The sequence below is a fragment of the Ascaphus truei genome, chromosome 20 (assembly GCF_040206685.1).
Source record: "Ascaphus truei isolate aAscTru1 chromosome 20, aAscTru1.hap1, whole genome shotgun sequence".
NCBI lineage: Eukaryota > Metazoa > Chordata > Amphibia > Anura > Ascaphidae > Ascaphus > Ascaphus truei.
The window spans coordinates 18204503-18223905 of record NC_134502.1 but is presented as its reverse complement, the minus strand read 5'-3'; the positions used below and the strand labels follow the sequence as shown (position 1 = coordinate 18223905).

Below are 19403 nucleotides of genomic sequence, written 5' to 3'. Positions count from 1 at the left end.
ATAAGAAAAGGTTTATCATTTATTGTATCACAACAATATTCAGAAATATCAGAAATATCAGAACAAGCTTCTTATAAGCGAATGGCTAACAGTTACAGTATGTTACCAATCCATTCCTAACTATGCAGAGATTATAACTAGATATGCATTGTCAATACTCACAAACCAAAAGATATTATGATAGGTCAGCCAGTCCCAGCTCAAGTCTCATCTGTGTGACTTCACACCTAAGTTCGGTTCTCTCTCTGCCCTAACATGGAGTCGGGCAAACCTATTATAGAGTGCATTGTTTACTGCGTACGTGTGTCACGTGTCATGTGTCCATACTCTGTGGTTTGTGACGTATGATGGTGAAAAAGAGAAACTAAACTACAACCAAGCGCTCAACCTATTGTGAATTATGTGTATAGTGAATTGATATATACAACAAGTGAAACAAACAATATATTGTGACAATAATGTGATAAACGTATTATAAATAAATACTATACAATATATATAATAAATGGATATAGACCCCACACCATCAGATTAAGGAAGAGTATGGGGATGGGCTGCCCAGGACTATAAACAAGCTAATCCATATAGCTATAAACAAATTGTTTGGTAAAGAGAGCAAAGTCCTTGGCGCACTATCAAGTGCATACACCTGATAAAACAGTCCTGTTGTTAGAGAACTGTTGAGAAATTGTCCACAAATTGACTTCCTGGTTTTCTTTAGATGTTTCTTGATCTGTAATCAAAGAAGACAGGAAACCATTGCGCAGTATCTCGTGTATATTGAAGCCTCATTCACACAGCTGCTAGATACTTACATCTAGATGGGTAAACGTAGGCCTTAAAAGGTATCTTTAAACCGGCTGTTGGTATCTGTCACCGGGTTCCCCACTGGTGTTGCTCCCGCTCCACAGGTGCCGATCCGCCCAGTGATACACAAAAGATAAAAAGGCCCAATAGTGTGGTACAGTACAGTTTAATAAAACAAATAAAAAGACCAACATATAATGCACTCACATGCTATATGGTCTGTCTGCACGATTTACAATGTGCATTGCCATGGCATTGCCATGGCGATGGAGGATGCTTTCTCCAGTCAGCTGCAATACAGACAGCTGATGCGCTCCCCGTCGGTTCACATGTCCGATGGCTGATTCAAAATGGCCGCCGGCTGCAGATTGGAGATTGTCAGGAGGGACGTGACGCGGACACCATTTGTTTTTTTATTGATTTCTGGTGATTGGGGCATTGGGTATAAAGTCACTCAGGACAGAGGTTTCACTCCTCACCCCCCTCCCTGAAGAAGATCCCTCCACGGGATCGAAACGTCGGTCTTATGCGTCTGCTCAATACACTTTTTTGATACTTACTACTGAGTGCTGCCTCTTTCTTGCTGTTCTGGTGGATGGTAATGACACACACACACACCATGAAGCAGAAGCGCGTGCCCAATAACATGAAAACATTGCAATTACTTTAATTGACACAGAACAATAAAAAACTAAAATGCATTACTATTGATGAAATATAGAAAACATGTCTTAAAGGGAGATTATATGAAATGTAAACAATTGAGCTTTTGTAAATAACCATATGTAGCTATAGCCCTGGTAGGTTTGGGCTATTATTCTGTCCTCCTTCTGTGCAATAATACCTGGTAAGGGCAGGTTTGCCAGGAGTTAAGGTGGGTTCTCCCCACTCACTGCAGATCAGTGAGGCAGAGAAAGCAGTGCAGTCAGGCCTGTGTCCAATAAGGGACGGGGGCGGGCTCTTGTTGTATCTGTCTTAATGATCTGCATTTCCTGTATTGAGTCAGTTGCTCCTACCCTGAGAGGAGCTGAGTCTTACCTAACCGAGCTGTCAGGGACCTGGCAGACTTGAGGCCCTCCCCCTGGGAGAGGCTGGTAGACTGTTCCCACTACTCTGATAGGGGGTAGTGGAAGAGCTAGGCCTGCTTCCAGGGCCCTGACTGGGAGTGAAAGGCCAGGGTCATTCTGAGAAGTACTGCTGTGTTACTGTGTTCCTGTACTGCTGTGTTACTGTGTTCCTGTACTGCTGTGTATGCTGTTCCAGTGAATGCTGTTGGTGCAATAAAGTGTTCCTGATTTATAAAGAAGCGGTTGTGAGACTGGAATCTCTCATCCCTGAGTGGGACGTTCTATTCCAGGGATTCCACCCCATATCCTGGGGCCTGCAATAGATGGAGGCACTGTCACCGTGAGTACGTACTGGGTATGTCCCCAGAAGCCTGTCCTGACCTTCCCCATAATACCATCAAGCGGGAGACTCAGGAGTCCTGTAAGCCAGCAGGTGCGCCACACTATTATGCCTTGTAACCAGAGTAGCATTTCCCCTAGGAGACCCTATTTGCGATTGGGTGGGGGAATACCCGTTACATAGCCAAGACTGGTTTCTGGCTACCCATCTGCCCTTCTCCTGGCAGTAAGCCCTGGTAAGAGCAGGCCTGCGAGGACTAATCCTGGGTGTTCGGCATCCCCCAGCAGATTCAGTGAGTCACAGAGGAGGCAGTGTGACAAGGCTTATGTGTCCAATCAGGGACTCAGGCCTGGTTCCTGCTTTTCTTGTGCTTAAGGGGCTGCACTACCCAAATTAGTCAGTTGTCTCTACCCTTGAGAGAGACAGGTTCTCACGCAGAAGTGCGGATTGGCTGTGCACTTACTGCCTTCTCCCCTTGAGAGTTAGGAGTGAGACCATACCCCTGGCTCTAATAGGGAGTGAGGGAAGAGCAAGGACTGCTGTGGGGGCCCTGTACCCGCAGTGGAGGTCCAGGGTACATCCTGAGGGTGAAGCCCCAAGAACTGCTGTAACCACTGTGTGAGCTGTGTATGCTGACCATCTGCAGTGTGTACAATAAAGTGTGATCCTGTTCCAATATACCATCTTACCTGAGACGGCAATCTATCAGGTGGAGAGGAAGTAAGTTCTCCTGCAGGGATTGTCTCCACATCCCTGGGGAATGCAAGAGATGGAGGCGCTGTCACCATGAGTACGAATCAGTTACTACCCCAGAAGCCTGTTATGTTCTCCCCTACAACAACGTGGGAAGCTCAGATCTACTGTGAGCCAGCAGGTATGCACCACACCACACCGTGTAGCAGTGAAATCTCGTGTAGCAGTGAAATCTCCCAGAAGGGGGGGGGGGGGGGGAACATGTGTTACATTTGGAGGCGCTGCTGAGAGCATCAGGACAGGCTTTCAGCAAAGCAAAAAATAAGGGGGAACATGTGTTACACATATGTTATATTTTATAGATTTTACATGATGAGGGCATTGGAATTAACCTGAATGATAGTATCAGCAGTTGTGTTTGAGCATACTGTATATACAGTCTGCAGCAGGGAGGCGATTCATCCTGGTCCCAGTGTGTTCCTGCAGCCACAGCAGAGTAGAGATTCCTACCTGGTATCAGGTTTTTCTACCATGCGAGTTTAACACCTTAGTTTGTGAGTGCGCATTGTTAAGGTTTTCAGATGCGCATCTTTAGTAGTTTTTTGCATCTGCAGTAGTTTTTTACTCCTTGATAAAGAACCCTAGTTCGAAACGCGTAGGTGGTGTTTTTTGTGCTTTTACTCCAATAAAGATTGTTACTTGGATCCCCTCCTGACTCCAGTCATCGATGGTGCTCTTTTCTTTCATTTTACTCTATATCCTGACAGTGACCTCACTCGCTCTCACACACCCTAATAACAGTTACTTCCCTACATAGACACAGTGGCACAGAGAGAACAGCACAGGGGCAGAGAGAACAGCACAGGGGCAGAGAGAACAGCACAGGAGCAGAGAGAACAGCACAGGGACAGAGAGAACAGCACAGGGACAGAGAGAACAGCACAGGGACAGGATAGAGAGAACAGCACAGGGACAGAGCACAGAGACAACAGCACAGGAACAGAGGACAGGGACAACAGCACAGGGACAGAGGACAGAGAGAACAGATAGTGAGCACAGCACAGGGTGTGAGTGTGGGCACATGGAGTGAGAGTGGGCACGGAGTGAGAGTGGGCACAGGGAGTGAGTGGGCACAGGGAGTGAGAGTGGGCACGGAGTGAGAGTGGGCACAGGGAGAGAGAGTGGGCACAGGGAGAGAGTGGGCACAGGGAGAGAGTGGGCACAGGGAGAGAGAGTGGGCACAGGGAGTGAGAGTGGGCACAGGGAGAGAGTGGGCACAGGGAGAGAGAGTGGGCACGGAGTGAGAGTGGGCACAGGGAGTGAGAGTGGGCACAGGGAGTGAGAGTGGGCACAGGGTGTAAGAGGGGGCACAGGGAGTGAGAGGGGGCACAGGTAGTGAGATTGGGCACAGGGAGTGAGAGGGGGCACAGGTAGTGAGATTGGGCACAGGGAGTGAGAGTGGGCACAGGGTGTGAGAGTGGGCACAGGGAGTGAGAGTGGGCACAGGGAGTGAGAGTGGGCACGGGGTGCGAGAGTGGGCACAGGGAGTGAGAGTTGGCACGGGGAGTGAGAGTGGGCACAGGGAGTGAGATTGGACACGGAGTGAGATTGGACACAGGGAGTGAGAGTGGGCACTGAGTGTGGGCACAGAGAGTGAGAGTGGGCACAGGGAGCGAGAGTGGACACAGGGAGTGAGAGTGGACACAGGGAGTGAGAGTGGACACAGGGAGTGAGAGTGGGCACAGAGAGTGAGTGTGGGCACAGGGAGCGAGAGTGGGCACAGGGAGCGAGAGTGGGCACAGAGAGAGAGAGGGCACAGGGAGAGAGAGTGGGCACAGGGAGTGAGAGTGGGCACAGGGAGAGAGAGTGGGCACGGGGTGTGAGAGTGGGCACAGGGAGTGAGAGTGGGCATGGGGAGTGAGAGTGGGCACAGGGAGTGAGATTGGACACAGGGAGTGAGATTGGACACAGGGAGTGAGAGTGGGCACTGAGTGTGGGCACAGGGAGAGAGAGTGGGCACAGGGAGAGAGAGTGGGCACAGGGAGAGAGAGTGGGCACAGGGAGAGAGAGTGGGCACAGGGAGTGAGAGTGGGCACAGGGAGCAGAGTGGACCCAGGGAGTAGAGTGGACACGGGAAGTGAGAGTAGACACAGGGAGTGAGTGGACACAGGGAGTGAGAGTGGGCACAGGGAGTGAGAGTGGGCACAGGGAGTGAGAGTGGGCACAGGGAGTGAGAGTGGGCACAGGGAGTGAGAGTGGGCACAGGGAGAGAGAGTGGGCACAGGGAGTGAGAGTGGGCACAGGGAATGAGTGGGCACAGGGAGTGAGAGTGGGCACAGGGAGTGAGAGTGGGCACAGGGAGTGAGAGTGGGCACCGAGTTTTGCTGTGAAATGGACCAGATACTTTTCGATCTCTTGCTGCTGATACTCGGTAACACTCTGTGTGTGTCTGATAGCGGGGGAGCGACGCTCTGCAGGTCTCTGCCAGGAGAAGGGTTACTAGCAGAGCATGCAGTAATGGTGTGACACTCTGCAGGACTCTAACAGGGGTGGGGTTAGTGGTGCGATGCTCTGCTGTCTGGGACAGGATTTGGTTTCCGTAGTGGTCAGAGATTCCTCATATAACAGGAAATTAAGGGGGGGTGGGAGGGAGCGACATCCACACTGTATAGACACATTCAATATACAGATCATATTTTTATATATATATATATATATATATATATATATATATATATATTATATATATATATATGTAGAGGTATCAGTACCGTGTTAGCCGAGCTTCAAGAATCAAAAAATAAATAGATGATACCGTTCTGTGGCTAACGAAATGCTTTTATTTGTGCGAGCTTTCGGGATACACTGATCTCTTCTTCCGGCGATGTTACAATGAATGAAGCAAGCAAAGGTATATTTAAAAACAGTGTCTCTTGGAATGTTATCTGTGCTTGTCCTTCCCCCGGTGTGGATGAGATTTATGGCTAGAGGTGTTAAAAGGTTCCTGAAAGTAAGTGATGTAAGTGTGTGTGAGTATAACTCACAGAGACACTGACTAAAATGCATCGAATTTATTCTGACCCATAACTACTTCACATTTGGAAATGACACATGCCTCCAGACAACCGGGACCACTATGTGTACTCGGATGGCTCCACAGTATGCCAATCTGTTCTGCGCAAAACTGGAAAGTGACTTTCTTTCCACCTGTCACTTGAAACCCCTTACATACCTTCGCTACATCGATGACATCCTCCTGATTTGGACCTCTGGCGAACAGGACCTCCTACAGTTCTATGACAACTTCAATACGTTCCACCGACCATCAACCTCAAACTCACCCATTCCCCGGATGAAGTACATTTCCTAGACACCACCATTACTATAAAGAACAACCAACTACAGACTTCTGTATACCGCAAACCTACAGACAGAGCCAGCTATTTGAGGGACAACAGCGTCCACCCGACACACACCAAACATGCAACCATCTACAGTCAAGCCATACGCTACAACCGGATATGCGCCGACACAGCAGACAGAGACCAGCGGATTAAAGCCTTGAGATCAGATTTTATGAATATAACCACAGAATTGTAGATCAGCAAATTCACAAAACCACCAGAATACCAAGAAGTGATCTCCTTGAATACAAACAGAAGGAGACAAGCGACAGGTACCTTTGGTGGTCACATATAACCCACACCAAGGAGCCCTACGCAAGATCGCCAGGGAACTACAACCCATCCTCCATGAAGATACAAGACTGCAACAGGTCTTCCCTGAAGCACCCTTATTATTATACAGACAACCTCATAATCTCAAGAATATTATGGTGAGGAGTAAAGTATTCAACAGTACAACTGAATGCGGGACGAAATCATGCCAGGACCCAAGATGAAAAATCTGCGCAATGCTCTACACAGCGGACACAATACAAATACCACATACCACACAGGAATCGGGAATACAAAATCAGAGGAAGGATCACCTGTTCTTCCAGCAATGTTGTGTACCTCATAATGTGAATGAAATGCCTAGGAGGCTGCTACTACATAGGTGAGACAGGGCAGGGGCTAAACAAGAGAATGAACCTGCATCGCCACAGCATCACATGTGGAACAAGAGACAGTCCTGTCGGCGAACATTTCTCTGACTCTGGCCATAAGATGAACGATCTGAAGGTTGCCATACTCAAAGGTAACCTTAAAACACCGAAAGAGAGACGGTTGCATGAATACAAATTTATGCAACTGTTCGGGACACTTAACGGTGGCCTAAACAGAGATCGAAATTTTATGAGTCATTACTGACACAAGTGAACTCTCTCCCCATGAGCGCTTAAGACCATGTCTGTACATACTGTACTATATGTATGCACACACAGCTGTCTCTTACACATACCAATACTCCTTGTTTTTCCATCCCTATACACCAATAGGGACCACATAGTATCCACACACTTTTAGTTATGCTACCATCTCTCACATTTCCACACCTACCCACACCATTTATATTAACTCCCACTCCACACACCCCTTTTGTAAAGCACTGTATACACTGTGGGCTCTCCATTCATTTATATTCACACAGTTATACACACACACACTCTTACATCACTTACTTTCAGGAACTATTTAACACCTCTAGTCATAAATCTCATCCACACCGGGGGAAGGACAAGCACAGATAACATTCCAAGAGACATTGTTTTTAAGTATTCCCTTTGCTTGCTTCATTCATTGTAACATCGCCGGAAGAAGAGATCAGTGTATCTCGAAAGCTCGCACAAATAAAAGCATTTCGTTAGCCACAGAACGGTATCATCTATTTATTTTTTGATTATATATATATACATATATATATATACTAGCTGATATACTTGGCGTTGCCCGGGATTAATTTTTTGCCGCTCCCCCTCTCTCGCCGCTCCCCCCTCTCTCTCTGTCTCTCCACATCCCGTCTCTCTCCCCCTTCCCCTCTTTCCCCCCTCTCTCTCGCTCTCTCCCCATCCCCCTCTCTCCACCTTCCCCTTTCTCCCTCCTCTCTTTTATCCCCATTCACAGCAATCCGTTCCCTCCCCTTCACATGAATGCCCCCCACCCCCGTTCACAGCTCCGTTTCCCCCACCATTCAGAGCTCTGTTCTCCCCCCTCCCAGCTCCCTATACCCCCCCCCCCATTCCCAGCTTCCTTCCCCCCCCCCCCCCTGTTCCCAGCTACCTTCCTCCTCCACCCCCCCCCCCCCCCCGGGAGTGTTGTTCTGTGCTGCTGGTTAGAGGTTGAGATGCAGATGCTGCAGGCAGAATAAGGGAGGACACGGGGTGAGTGCGGGAGGGCGTCTCAGCGGCAGCGGCTGGGTAGCTGTACGCCAGGTCACTGGGGGTGAGAGCTGGAGGGTGTGTCCGCAGCGACGGGTCACTCAGGGTGGGGGGGGGTTGTCACGCTCACCTCGTTCCCCCCTCACCTTTGTCGCCAGGCCGCGGAGTGAGGAGGAGAAGAGGAGAGTGGCCAGGTGGTTGTGCTTCGCTTATCCCCCTCACCCCCCTCAGTTCGGTCCACGGCGCGCAGGCCCATTGCCCCCCAGATCCCGCGGGGTGTGCAGACTGGCCCACTGGCTGTGAGTGGTGAGTGATGTGGCGGCGCTTGTTCCCCCTCACCACCCTCACCTCGGTCCCCGGTGCGCTCTGTTCCGCGGGGTGTACAGAGTGGCCCGGCGGCTCTGAGCAGTTAGTGATGTGGCGGCGCTTGTTCTCCCCCACGGAGCTGTGTCGGCGGCGAGTGAGAGTGTGACAGTTGGGTAGGCGTGGTCAGCGAACCACGCAGGCCAATGAAAGGGGGGACGGGCCACGGACCAATCAGATTGGCCAGAGGCGGAGTGACTGACCGACAGACCAATCAGATTGCCCAGACGCACAGCAAACAAGTTTTCAGTTTTATAGATATAGATATATATACACATCCTACATAACTCTACTTACAGATTACTGTATCTACACACATTCCATATACAGATCCTATATATACACATCCTACATAACTCAACAGACAGATTACAGTGTATACACATCCTATATACCTGTACTGACAGATTACTGTATATACACACATTCTATATACAGATCCTATATATACACATCCTATATACCCCTACTGACAGATTACTGTATATACACATCCTATAAACCCCTACTGACAGATCACTGTATATACACATCCTATATAACCCTACAGACAGATCACTGTATATACACATCTTATATACCTGTACTGACAGATTACTGTATATACACATCCTATATAACTGTAATGAGTATTTATAGCAGAGATATTTTTCCTTATAGATACCCCATGCATCATACTGTACCTCCCCTTGTCACTTCAGGATGTGACACTAACCCTCTCTGTTTTTGTTACAGGTCTCACTGTCACTTTGACGAGTCAACAAAAAGACAACATGGATTGTCAACCGCCACACACCAGTAATTGACATTCTGTCACCCTGCGGTGGGAGGGACAGACTCCACGTCCCATAGCTCCCTCCTGTCTGTGTCACTGTGTCACCCTGCGGGGGGCGGGACAGACTGCATGTCCCATAGCGTCCTCCTGTCTGTGTCACTGTGTCACCCTTGGGGGAGGGGGGAAGGGACAGACTCCATGTCCCATAGCTCCCTCATGTCTGTGTCACCCAGCGGGTGGAGGGACAGACTCCATGTCCCATAGCTTCCTCCTGTCTGTGTCACTGTGTCACCCTGCAGTGGGAGGGACAGACTCCATGTCCCATAGCTCCCTCCTGTCTGTGTCACTGTGTCACCCTGCGGGGAGAGGGACAGACTCCATGTCCCATAGCTCTCTCCTGTCTGTGTCACTGTGTCACCCTGAGGGGGGAGGGATAGACTCTGTGTCCCATAGCTCCCTCCTGTCTGTCACTGTGTCACCCTGCAGTGGGAGGGACAGACCCCATGTCCCATAGCTTCCTCCTGTCTGTGTCACTGTGTCACCCTGCGGTGGGAGGGACAGGCTCCATGTCCCATAGCTCCCTCCTGTCTGTGTCACTGTGTCACCCTGCGGTGGGAGGGACAGGCTCCATGTCCCATAGCTCCCTCCTGTCTGTGTCAATGTGTCACCCTGCGGGGGGAGGGACAGACTCCATGTGTCACTGTGTCACCCTGAGCTGGGAAGGAGAGACTCCATGTGTCACTGGGACACCCTGCAGTGGGAGGTACAGACTCCATGTCCCATAGCTCCCTTCTGTCTGTGTCACCTTGTCACCCTGCGGGGGGAGGGACAGACTCCATGTGTCACTGTGTCACCCTGCAGTGGGAGAGACAGACTCCATGTGTCACTGTGTCACCCTGCGGGGGAAGAGACAGACTCCATGTGTCACTGTGTCACCCTGTGGTGGGAGGGACAGACTCCATGTGTCACTGTGTCACCCTGCAGTGGGAGAGACAGACTCCATGTGTCACTGTGTCACCCTGCGGGGGGAGGGACAGATTCCATGTGTCACTGTGTCACCCTGTGGTGGGAGGGACAGACTCCATGTGTCACTGTGTCACCCTGCGGGGGGAGGGACAGACTCCATGTGTCACTGTGTCACCCTGCGGGGGGAGGGACAGACTCCATGTGTCACTGTGTCACCCTGCAGATGGATCAGTGTGTGGTGGTAATTGGATCTGTCCAAGTGATGATGATTGCTCTGGTAATAAGTCGGGATGTCACTGTCGGAAAGGATATGTTACAGAGGGATCAGGAAGAGAGAACTTTTGTGATGGTGAGTGTGTCACTGTGTATGAGTCTCAGTGTGTGTCACTGTGTGTGTCATCCTGTGTCTGTCACTCTGTGTGTCACTATGTGTATATCACTGTGTGTGTCACTTTGTGTATATTACTGTATGTGCCATCCTGTGTATGTCACTCTGTGTGTATGTCACTATGTGTATATCACTGTGTGTGTCACTTTGTGTATATTACTCTGTGGGATTCTATGTCTGTCACTATGTGTATATCAGTGTGTGTGTCACTTTGTGTCATCCTGTGTTTGTCACTCTGTGTGTGTGTCAAAATGTGTATATCACTGTGTGTGTCACTTTGTGTATATTACTGTGTCTGTCACACTGTGCGTCTGTTACTATGTGTATATCACTGTGTGTGTCACTTTGTGTATATTACTGTGTGTGTCATTTTGTATATATTTCTGTGTGTCATCCTGTGTCTGTTACTCTGTGTGTGTGTCACTTTGTGTATATTACTGTGTGTCACTTTGTCTATATTACTGTGTGTCATCCTGTGTCTGTCACTGTGTGTGTGTCATGTGTGTGTCACTGTGTATATAACTGTGTGTCACTATGTGTATATTACTGTGTGTGTCACTGTGTATATAACTGTGTGTCACTATGTGTATATTACTGTGTGTGTCACTGTGTATATAACTGTGTGTCACTATGCGTATATCACTGTGTGTGTCATCCTGTGTATATCACCCTTTATGTGTATTTTTATTTATAGCACTAACCAGGTAGCCAGCGCTTTACAACATTACAATACAGGGATAGAATAATACAGATGGGATAAGTGCATCAAGATATAAATGTAACATTGGGTTAGCACAGTCCCTGCCCCGAAGAGCTTACAATCTAACCGCTGTGTAGGGTGACTAACACAAAGAATAGGGGTAAATGGGAGTGCATTAGTAAGTGTGTGTATAAGAGGACACTGCAGCTAAGTGTATACTGAAGCTAGTGAGCAGCCGTCATCCAGGCTATTTACACCAGTGGTGGCAGCAGGATATATATCAAGGGATATAAGAATATGTAACCCCTCCCTATAACTCCTATTACCACATATAAGCACGTTGTAACCCTCTCTCTCTTACTGTTCTCTCTCTCTCTCTTACTCTTAACTCTTCTCTCTCTCTTACTCTTAACTCTTCTCTCTCTCTCTCTTTTACTCTCACTATTCTCTCTCTCTCTCTCTCTTACTGTTCTCTCTCTCTCTCTCTCTCTCTCTCTCTCTCTCTCTCTCTCTTACTGTTCTCTCTCTCTCTCTCTCTCTCTCTTACTGTTCTCTCTCTCTCTCTCTCTCTCTCACTGGTCTCTCTCTCTCTCTCTCTTACTGTTCTCTCTCTCTCTCACTGGTCTCTTTCTCTCTCTCTCTCTCTCACTGTTCCCTCTCTCTCTCTCTGACTGTTCTCTCTCTCTTACTGTTCTCTCTCTCTCTCTCTCTCTCTCTCTTCTCTCTCTCTCTCTCTCTCTCTCTCACTGTTCTCTCTCTCTCTCTCTTACTGTTCTCTCTCTCTCACTGTTCTCTTTCTCTCTCTCTCACACTGTTCTCTCTCTCTCACTGTTCTCTTTCTCTCTCTCACACACTGTTCTCTCTCTCTCTCACTGTTCTCTCTCTCTCTCTCTCTCTCTCTCTCTCTCTCTTACTGTTCTCTCTCTCTCACTGTTCTCTCGCTCACTGTTCTCTCTCACTGTTCTCTCTCCCCCTTTCTCCCTGTTATCCCCTCTCACTGTCACCCCCCCCTCTCTCTCTGTCCTCCCCCTCTCTCACTGCCCCACTTTCTCACTGTTATCCCCTCTCTCTCTTCTCCCCCTCCCTCACTGTTCTCCCCCCCCCCACATCTAACTCATCACCCACTCTCCCCCACCTCACTTCTCACTCTCCCTGTCATTTTTCGCTCGACATATAGTCCCACCCACATTCGTCACTCTGCCCCTATATACTCTAGCTACATGATGACAGGTGGAAGGGACCGGGGAGATAAGGAGGTCGTTAACCACATGGGGAAGACCCCACAGGCCGTATGTTGCAGACGATTGATTTTAGCGGACGGTTAATTTTTTTGCTGGGTTTGGGCGTTAGAGAGAGAGAAGGTGCTTGGCGCGCATTGGGAGCTAGGGAAAACAAAAAAAGAAAAAGTGTGGACAGCGCTAATGCTAAAATAGAATATAGAAACAATATAAATTACAGTGATTACTATGAGACCTTTAACTTGAAAGGTGAGGCCGCCTAGGCAAAATATGATTGACACAAATTAACAAAAAACAAACAGTAAAAAACAGAAAACCGGCACCTCCAAGAATATAAAGTATGTGAATTCTGACCAAATAGAGAGTCCAATCGGGGATAGCAAGCAATCCTGAGGGGAATCTTCAATGAAGTCTCGCGAGGATGACAAACACACATAAACAACAAAAAATACAAAGGGAAGAATCATAGTGTAACTCAAAAAAACAAACACTGAAAAAGAATAACTAAAAGATTATTACAATTTTAATAAAATGCAATTACTAAATATACTGGTAAAACAACAAACAAATGTCCGTTGGGCTTAAGACACTGATGAGGCAGTACCATCCAGTAGGAGTAAAATTGAAATCCTACTTACAGCAAGGCTGAGTAAATGAGAGTAGCTGTCCTTCCTCCCAAGAGCAGGAAACCTCTGCAAAAAGGTTTTCTGTTTTTTACTATTGGGAGCTAGGGAGTTCCACATGTAGGGTGTACCATGTGAGAATGGATGTAGGCATGGGAGTGCTGTAGTTGGAGTAAAGGGAGGACAGTCCTCAGCAGAACATAGAGAGATAGTAGGGATTTACCGAGAGATAAAGCAGAGATATTTGGAGGCTCAGAGGAGTAGAAAGCCTTGAAGAAGAGAAGAAGAATTGTTTAGTGAATGTGCAATTTAATAGGGAGCACGCAGAGAGTTTTTAGGAGAGGACAATTGAATAGGCTGAAGGGCATAAATGAGGCCATGTGATGAAAAAAGTGTCAAGATTTAGCGTTGGCATTAAAGGAGCAGTTCGTGCTTTTTGTCTCTTTTAGTACTGGTTTTTTAACCTAGATCTGAAGCGGGGGTGGAGGGGTGTTCGGAGTTGAACCCCATTAATTTCTCCAGAGACCCCATGCTTCCTTAGATACTTACCTCCAAAGGAGACCCCTTTGTTTCAATCCTAGTTTATTTTATTATTTTTTTAAATATCACCAAAAAAATTGCGAGCTTGTATTTCCTCTTTAAGGTGAGGAAAGTAACTGCAAATGCAAAGAAGATCTTATCTTGCATTAAACGGGCAATGGATAAAAGGGAAGTAAACATAATTATGCCCCTTTACAAAGCATTAGTACGACCACACCTTGAATATGGAGAACAATTTTGGGCACCACTCCTTAGAAAGGACGTTGTGGAACTAGAGAGAGTGCAGAGAAGAGCCACCAAATTAATAAAGGGGATGGACAATCTAACTTATGAGGGGAGGCTAACTAAATTATATGTATTTACATTAGAAAAGAGGCGTCTAAGAGGGGGTATAATAACTATATCTATACTATAATTCTAAGTTGGATTCTGTCTGTTTGTTTGTATGTCCGAAGCATCGAAATCTCACAAACGGCACCACGTAGAACAACAAAACTTTCACTGGACATTCTGCTGCGGATTTGTAGGTCAACGCAACTATTTTGAGCTTCCAATGTCACTCACCTCCCAAATTATGGACATTTTAAGTGTCCCTCGGCTGTCCAGCAAATCTGTTAGAGCGGGGGGCGGGAGGGCATGGCTACTAAGGGAGGGGGCGGCATATCTGCAGAAAATCTCACTCGCCAGTCAAATTGAAGGGACAGGGGAATGGGAGGGACATTCTGGATGGAGGGACAGGGGTGGTGGACAGAGGGACAGACAGTATATTAAGTTGTGCAGAATAACCACCCCCCCCATTCTACATCTCCCCCTCCTCCCCGGTCTCCCCCAGTTCCACATGTCTCTGCTCCCATTCCCGGGTTCACCTCGCTCCACCTGTTCTTACCCCATTCATTGGCTGCTAAAATAGAGACTCACCAGTGAAACCGAAAGGACTAGGGGAACGGGAGGGACGTGGTGGATGGAGGGACGGGGGGATAAACACAATATGAAGTTGTGCAATATATAACACATTCATACAATTAGTGAATTTAAAGTTGTGCCCCCTGGACCTTGCTACTCACACACCCCCAACCCTGGTCCCTGCTGCTCACACCTTTCCCCCCTATTCCCACTGTGCACACCCCTGGTCCCCGCTGCGCACACCCCTGGTCCCCGCTGCACACACCCCTGGTCCCTGCTGCTCACACCTTTCCCCCCTATTCCCACTGTGCACACCCCCGGTCCCTGCTGCACACCCCCCCGGTCCCTGCTGCTCCCACTTCCCCTCCCGGTCCCTGCTGTGCACACCCCCAGTCCCCGCTGCACAGCCCCCCCGGTCCCTGTTGCTCACACTTCCCCCCCACCTGGTCAATGCTGTGCACACCTCCGGTCCCACTGCATACCCCTCCCCCAGTCCCTGCTGCTCACACTCCCCCCCCCCGTCCCCGCTGCACACACGCCAGGTGCTCTCTTCGCACACCCCCGGTCTCTGCTGCACACATCCCCGGTCCCTGCTGCTCACTCTCCCCCCTGGTCCCTGCTGCAAACCCCTCCCCCGGTCCCTGCTGCTCACACTCCACCCCACTTCCCTGGTCCCCACTGCGCACACCCCGGTCCCCGCTGCACCCCCCCCTGTCCCTGCTGCTCACACCCCACCCCCCAGGTTCCCGCTGCGCACACACCCGGTCGCCATACCAAAAACATGGTCTACTAGCAGGTGTTGAAGGATTAAAATAAATAACTATATCACATTACAATGTTTTTTTTTTATACAATGTAGTTGTAGGAGGACACGCAGTCCACAACTCCCTTTAGATAAGCAAGTCTCCCAGCCCCAAACATATATCTTGATATGTGCAGATATAAAGTCTTATAAAGGAAAGTCTTATCTGATTTCTTGTAGTTGGAGGGAAAGTCTTCTCTGTTCCTGGGTTGTTGCCTTTTTCCTCAGGCGATATCAGGATTCAGGTTCAGAAGTGTTTTCCCCTGTGTCTTGCAAGCAGCTCTGCTGTTTCTTCTGGCAGAGTCAAGACATCTGTCCCCATGGTCTGTCTCACAAATTATGAGACTCAGGAACAATCTCCCTTTCTGTTTCAAGGGCAGGCTTTTCTAAGCAACCTAATCAGGCAGGTGGTGTTTGTTAATTGACTACCAGCAGTTAACCACCACACTGCTGGATTAGAGGCACATTTCCTGAACAGGGATAACTCCCCTGTTACATACCTCCCCTGTTTGTGGGAAGCTCGGGCTTGCCACGGCCAAACCCCATCCTTCCACTCTCATTCTAGATATCTCTGTGACTTGAATGAGAGTGGATGGAGGAAGAGAACCCTCAGTCCTGCTGGGATTGGAGCCCTTTCTCCAGTTTATTCGTGTCTCCTCCCGAAGGTGCTTGAGATCAGCACTCAGTCGCTCGAGGAGGACTTTTTCTAAGTATAGTCTTTTTGCTACGTGCGCGGTCATGAGATTTCCCTCGCGTCGGGTGCTCATCTTATTGTAGGCATACTGTATGGCAGCAGTTGCAGAGCGTTTAAAAACAGCCCTTTGAGTTTTCCGCTTTTGAAGCTGTCTCTCTGCACTTTTTCCACTTAATGGAGTTGCTAGTTCAGCCTCTTTGGGATTAAGTTGCAAATCCATATCCACTTCCAGAGAATGTCCCATCTTTTCAGCTTCATCAGCTAAGGATTCTTCTGGTTTTAATTCAGCATGTGTACCTTCTTTTGTTGCCTGTTGGGTGGCTGAAGGTTTTGCTAGTGCTTGTTTAGGTGGTTCAAATTTTGCAACCTTGTTTTTCAGACGAGCGGTATTCCCAGCTCTCACTGTACCCTTGTCTTCGTGGGTTTTTGTGGCTGTGGGATACTGACGCTTAGTCAGGGTCAATACTTGTCCTTGTAGAACTGTAATCTCATCCGCGAGAGATCCCTGTTTTTTGAGTGCGTCTTGCAAGTCTCTTCTCAAGGAATTTATCTGCACACTTTGCTTTCTCTGAGCTTGCTTCCACATTTTCACTGCATTGTGAAGCACTATGAATTTCTTTGTTAGGGCCACAGTTACTTGTCTCAGTTTCTGGACCTTCTTGTGCTCCCTTTTGTGCCGAGTCACCTGGGTTCTAAGCTTGGCCTCTAGCGATGCTTTGGTGATGCTCAGGGTAGCCTTCAGTTTCTCTTGCTGCTTTGCGGGGACATACTGGGTAATCAGACGTTCCTGCAGCACTTGTATTTCTTTAACAGCCTGCAGATTGTCTTCCTGCAGAGTTCGCTGCTTCTCCTCGGCCTTCTGGAGGTGCATACGCAGACCTTGCACTTGGTTCTGCAGTCGGTGCTCTGCTTCAAACTTCGACCCCTTCCAAAAGTCTATTTATTTCTTTAAGCTCGTGCAGCTTTTCATTCTTTTCCTTGACGTCGTCTGTCAAATGAAAATTTTCTTCTTTCAGTTTTAAGTTTTCTCTTTTTAATCTTAAATGTTCTCCTTTTTCAGTCTCTGTGCTATTCTGGGCCTCCTTGCAGTCCTCCTTCCATTTACGCGCATCTGCTTTGAGAATGACAGTTTCCTGGCGTGAGACTTCCTTCTCTTGGTTGAGGGTCTGAAGCTCCTTCTGAGAGACTTTGAGATCTGTATTAAGATTGACAATAGTTTCTTTAGAAATGTCCAGCTCCTCAGTGAGACTGTGTAGCTCCTTTCTGGAGACATCCAGGTCTGTGCGGCAGCTGTTGGTCTCATGATGTGAGGCATCCAGTCCTGTGCAGATTGTCTGAACCTCTTTCTGAGATATGTCCACCTCTGTCGGGACACTGTTGACCTCCTGTTGTGAGGCATTCAGCTCTACGCGAAGAGTGTGAACCTCTTGCTGAAAGACTGTCATCGGCTTCAATGCCTTATCATACGTCCGCTTCAGCTTAGCCATCATTTTATCAGATTGGCTCTGCTTTTCATCCATAGCGGAAATAGTAGCGTTTGCAGTATCTAGCTCAGTCTTGAGATCGTCCAATTCTGTCCTGGCCGCAGAGTACATTGCGAGCACATGTTCCTGTAGCTTCACGTTATTTTTCAGTAGCTCTGCGTAATCATCTTTCTTTTGTTTCAATTGTTCACGGAGCATATCACAGTCACGCCTGTCATTTTTCAGGGCATCCTCAGGGCTGGTCAAGGGATCGACACTCACTGGTTCAGGCTCCGCTTCCCTGGGATGGTTGGTTGAGGGTTCCTCACTGTTGGCACCGGACAGGCACTTCTTTGGGGAACACGACTTCTGCCTTGGGCCCTCTGGATATTCGGTTATCCGCGGGACGAATTCTCCATTTTCTCTAGGCTGCAGGGCATCTCGGTCCCCCTTTTTCTCTACAGGATCTGCGGACGTGTCTGTTCCTTCCACGGTAAGTGAAGAACCGCTTTTCTTTTTTCACCTTTTTGTTTTGGATGACACCGTCCCCTCAGGAATACTGGGGTCTCCATCTTCATTTGAAATTTTAGCAGCGTCACTGGATCCACCCGGCTTTTCTTGCAACTGTAATAGCCAACGGAAATATTCGGTGATCCGCTGCTCCCACTCTTTCTCCTGCCGATCATATTCGTCATCATAGGGAGCGGTCTTTTCAGTTCGTACCGAGTTCAGGCACCCCCACCATTCTTGGGGTGTTTTGTGGGTGTGACTCGGTTTGCGTTCCCCGTAAGAGATGTCTTCCTCCGCATCGGACTGGAAGGGCCACTCTTCCGTGGGGTAGGGTTCATTACAGGAATGCCGCATCTTGTCCTCCATTTTGGGCCTATCAGGTGTATTTTTCTTCCTGACCTCTGGAGGTGCTATTGCAGCTTTTGCCAGTGCATTTGCTAGAACCCCAGATTGTGATAGACCTACTGGTGGGCATATTTTGCTTGTAGAGGTCGTAGCTCTCACAGGCATCTCCGTAGACTTTTTCTTTCCTTTAGTAAGTATTAAAACATCAGCAGTGCTGTGCACGCATTCTTTCTCATTAGGTATACTGGATGTGCAGTTGCTAAGTAAAAACTTCTATTTGCTTTACACCATTTACTTGCTAGGTACAGTACCTCCGCTTCAGCAAAATAATGTGATTTTCTGCTTGAGTTCAGTCATTTTCAGTCTCATCTTTGGGTATTATGGCATTCACTCTTCACACTTTGGGTGTCTGTTTTACTCCCAAGATGCATAGACAGACGTTACTTGCAGAAAAAATTATATTCTTTGCAGTGGAATATTTCTTTCACTCCCGGCAGTGTGACTCAATACTCAGCAATTGGCTTTGGGTTACCTTTTACACAGTTCAGCAATCCCTTTTTTATTTTTTATTTTATTTTTTTCCTGGTAGGACAATTTTACACTCAGCACTTGTTTGCGGAAAATTCCCTTGCTTCAGCACAGTCTTGCATCAATTTTCCCACTTTTCTGCATATACTCAATTCACAGCTGGTAGTCCTATGCGGTGTGGCAGCCTTTACTTGCAGAATCAGTACCGCTCACAGGTCATCATCTGTATTCACTGCTTCAGCACAAAATTTTATATATATATTTTTTTTTTTTCTGCTTCAGCACAAAATTTTATATATATATTTTTTTTTTTTAAAGAAAACAATAAACAAAGCCTT

At 48.0% G+C, this 19403-nt stretch overlaps 1 protein-coding gene across 7 annotated transcripts in view; it reads left to right on the top strand.

Moving 5' to 3' along the window:
• Positions 1 to 895: 895 nt before the first annotated feature.
• LOC142470713 (adhesion G protein-coupled receptor E3-like) overlaps positions 896 to 19403 on the top strand; it is an 82410-nt gene continuing 63902 nt past the window's right edge. For 2 of the 7 annotated variants that reach the window (XM_075577369.1, XM_075577368.1), the window contains exon 1: positions 10381 to 10680. In XM_075577369.1, the coding sequence (XP_075433484.1) occupies positions 10449 to 10680 (232 nt within the window). In that variant the 5' untranslated portion in view covers positions 10381 to 10448. Of the gene's footprint in view, positions 3089 to 4388; positions 5339 to 9325; positions 9389 to 10380; positions 10681 to 12571; positions 12709 to 19403 lie in introns of those variants that run through there. The other 5 variants (XM_075577371.1, XM_075577372.1, XM_075577373.1 and 2 more) reach the window with 5 other exon arrangements.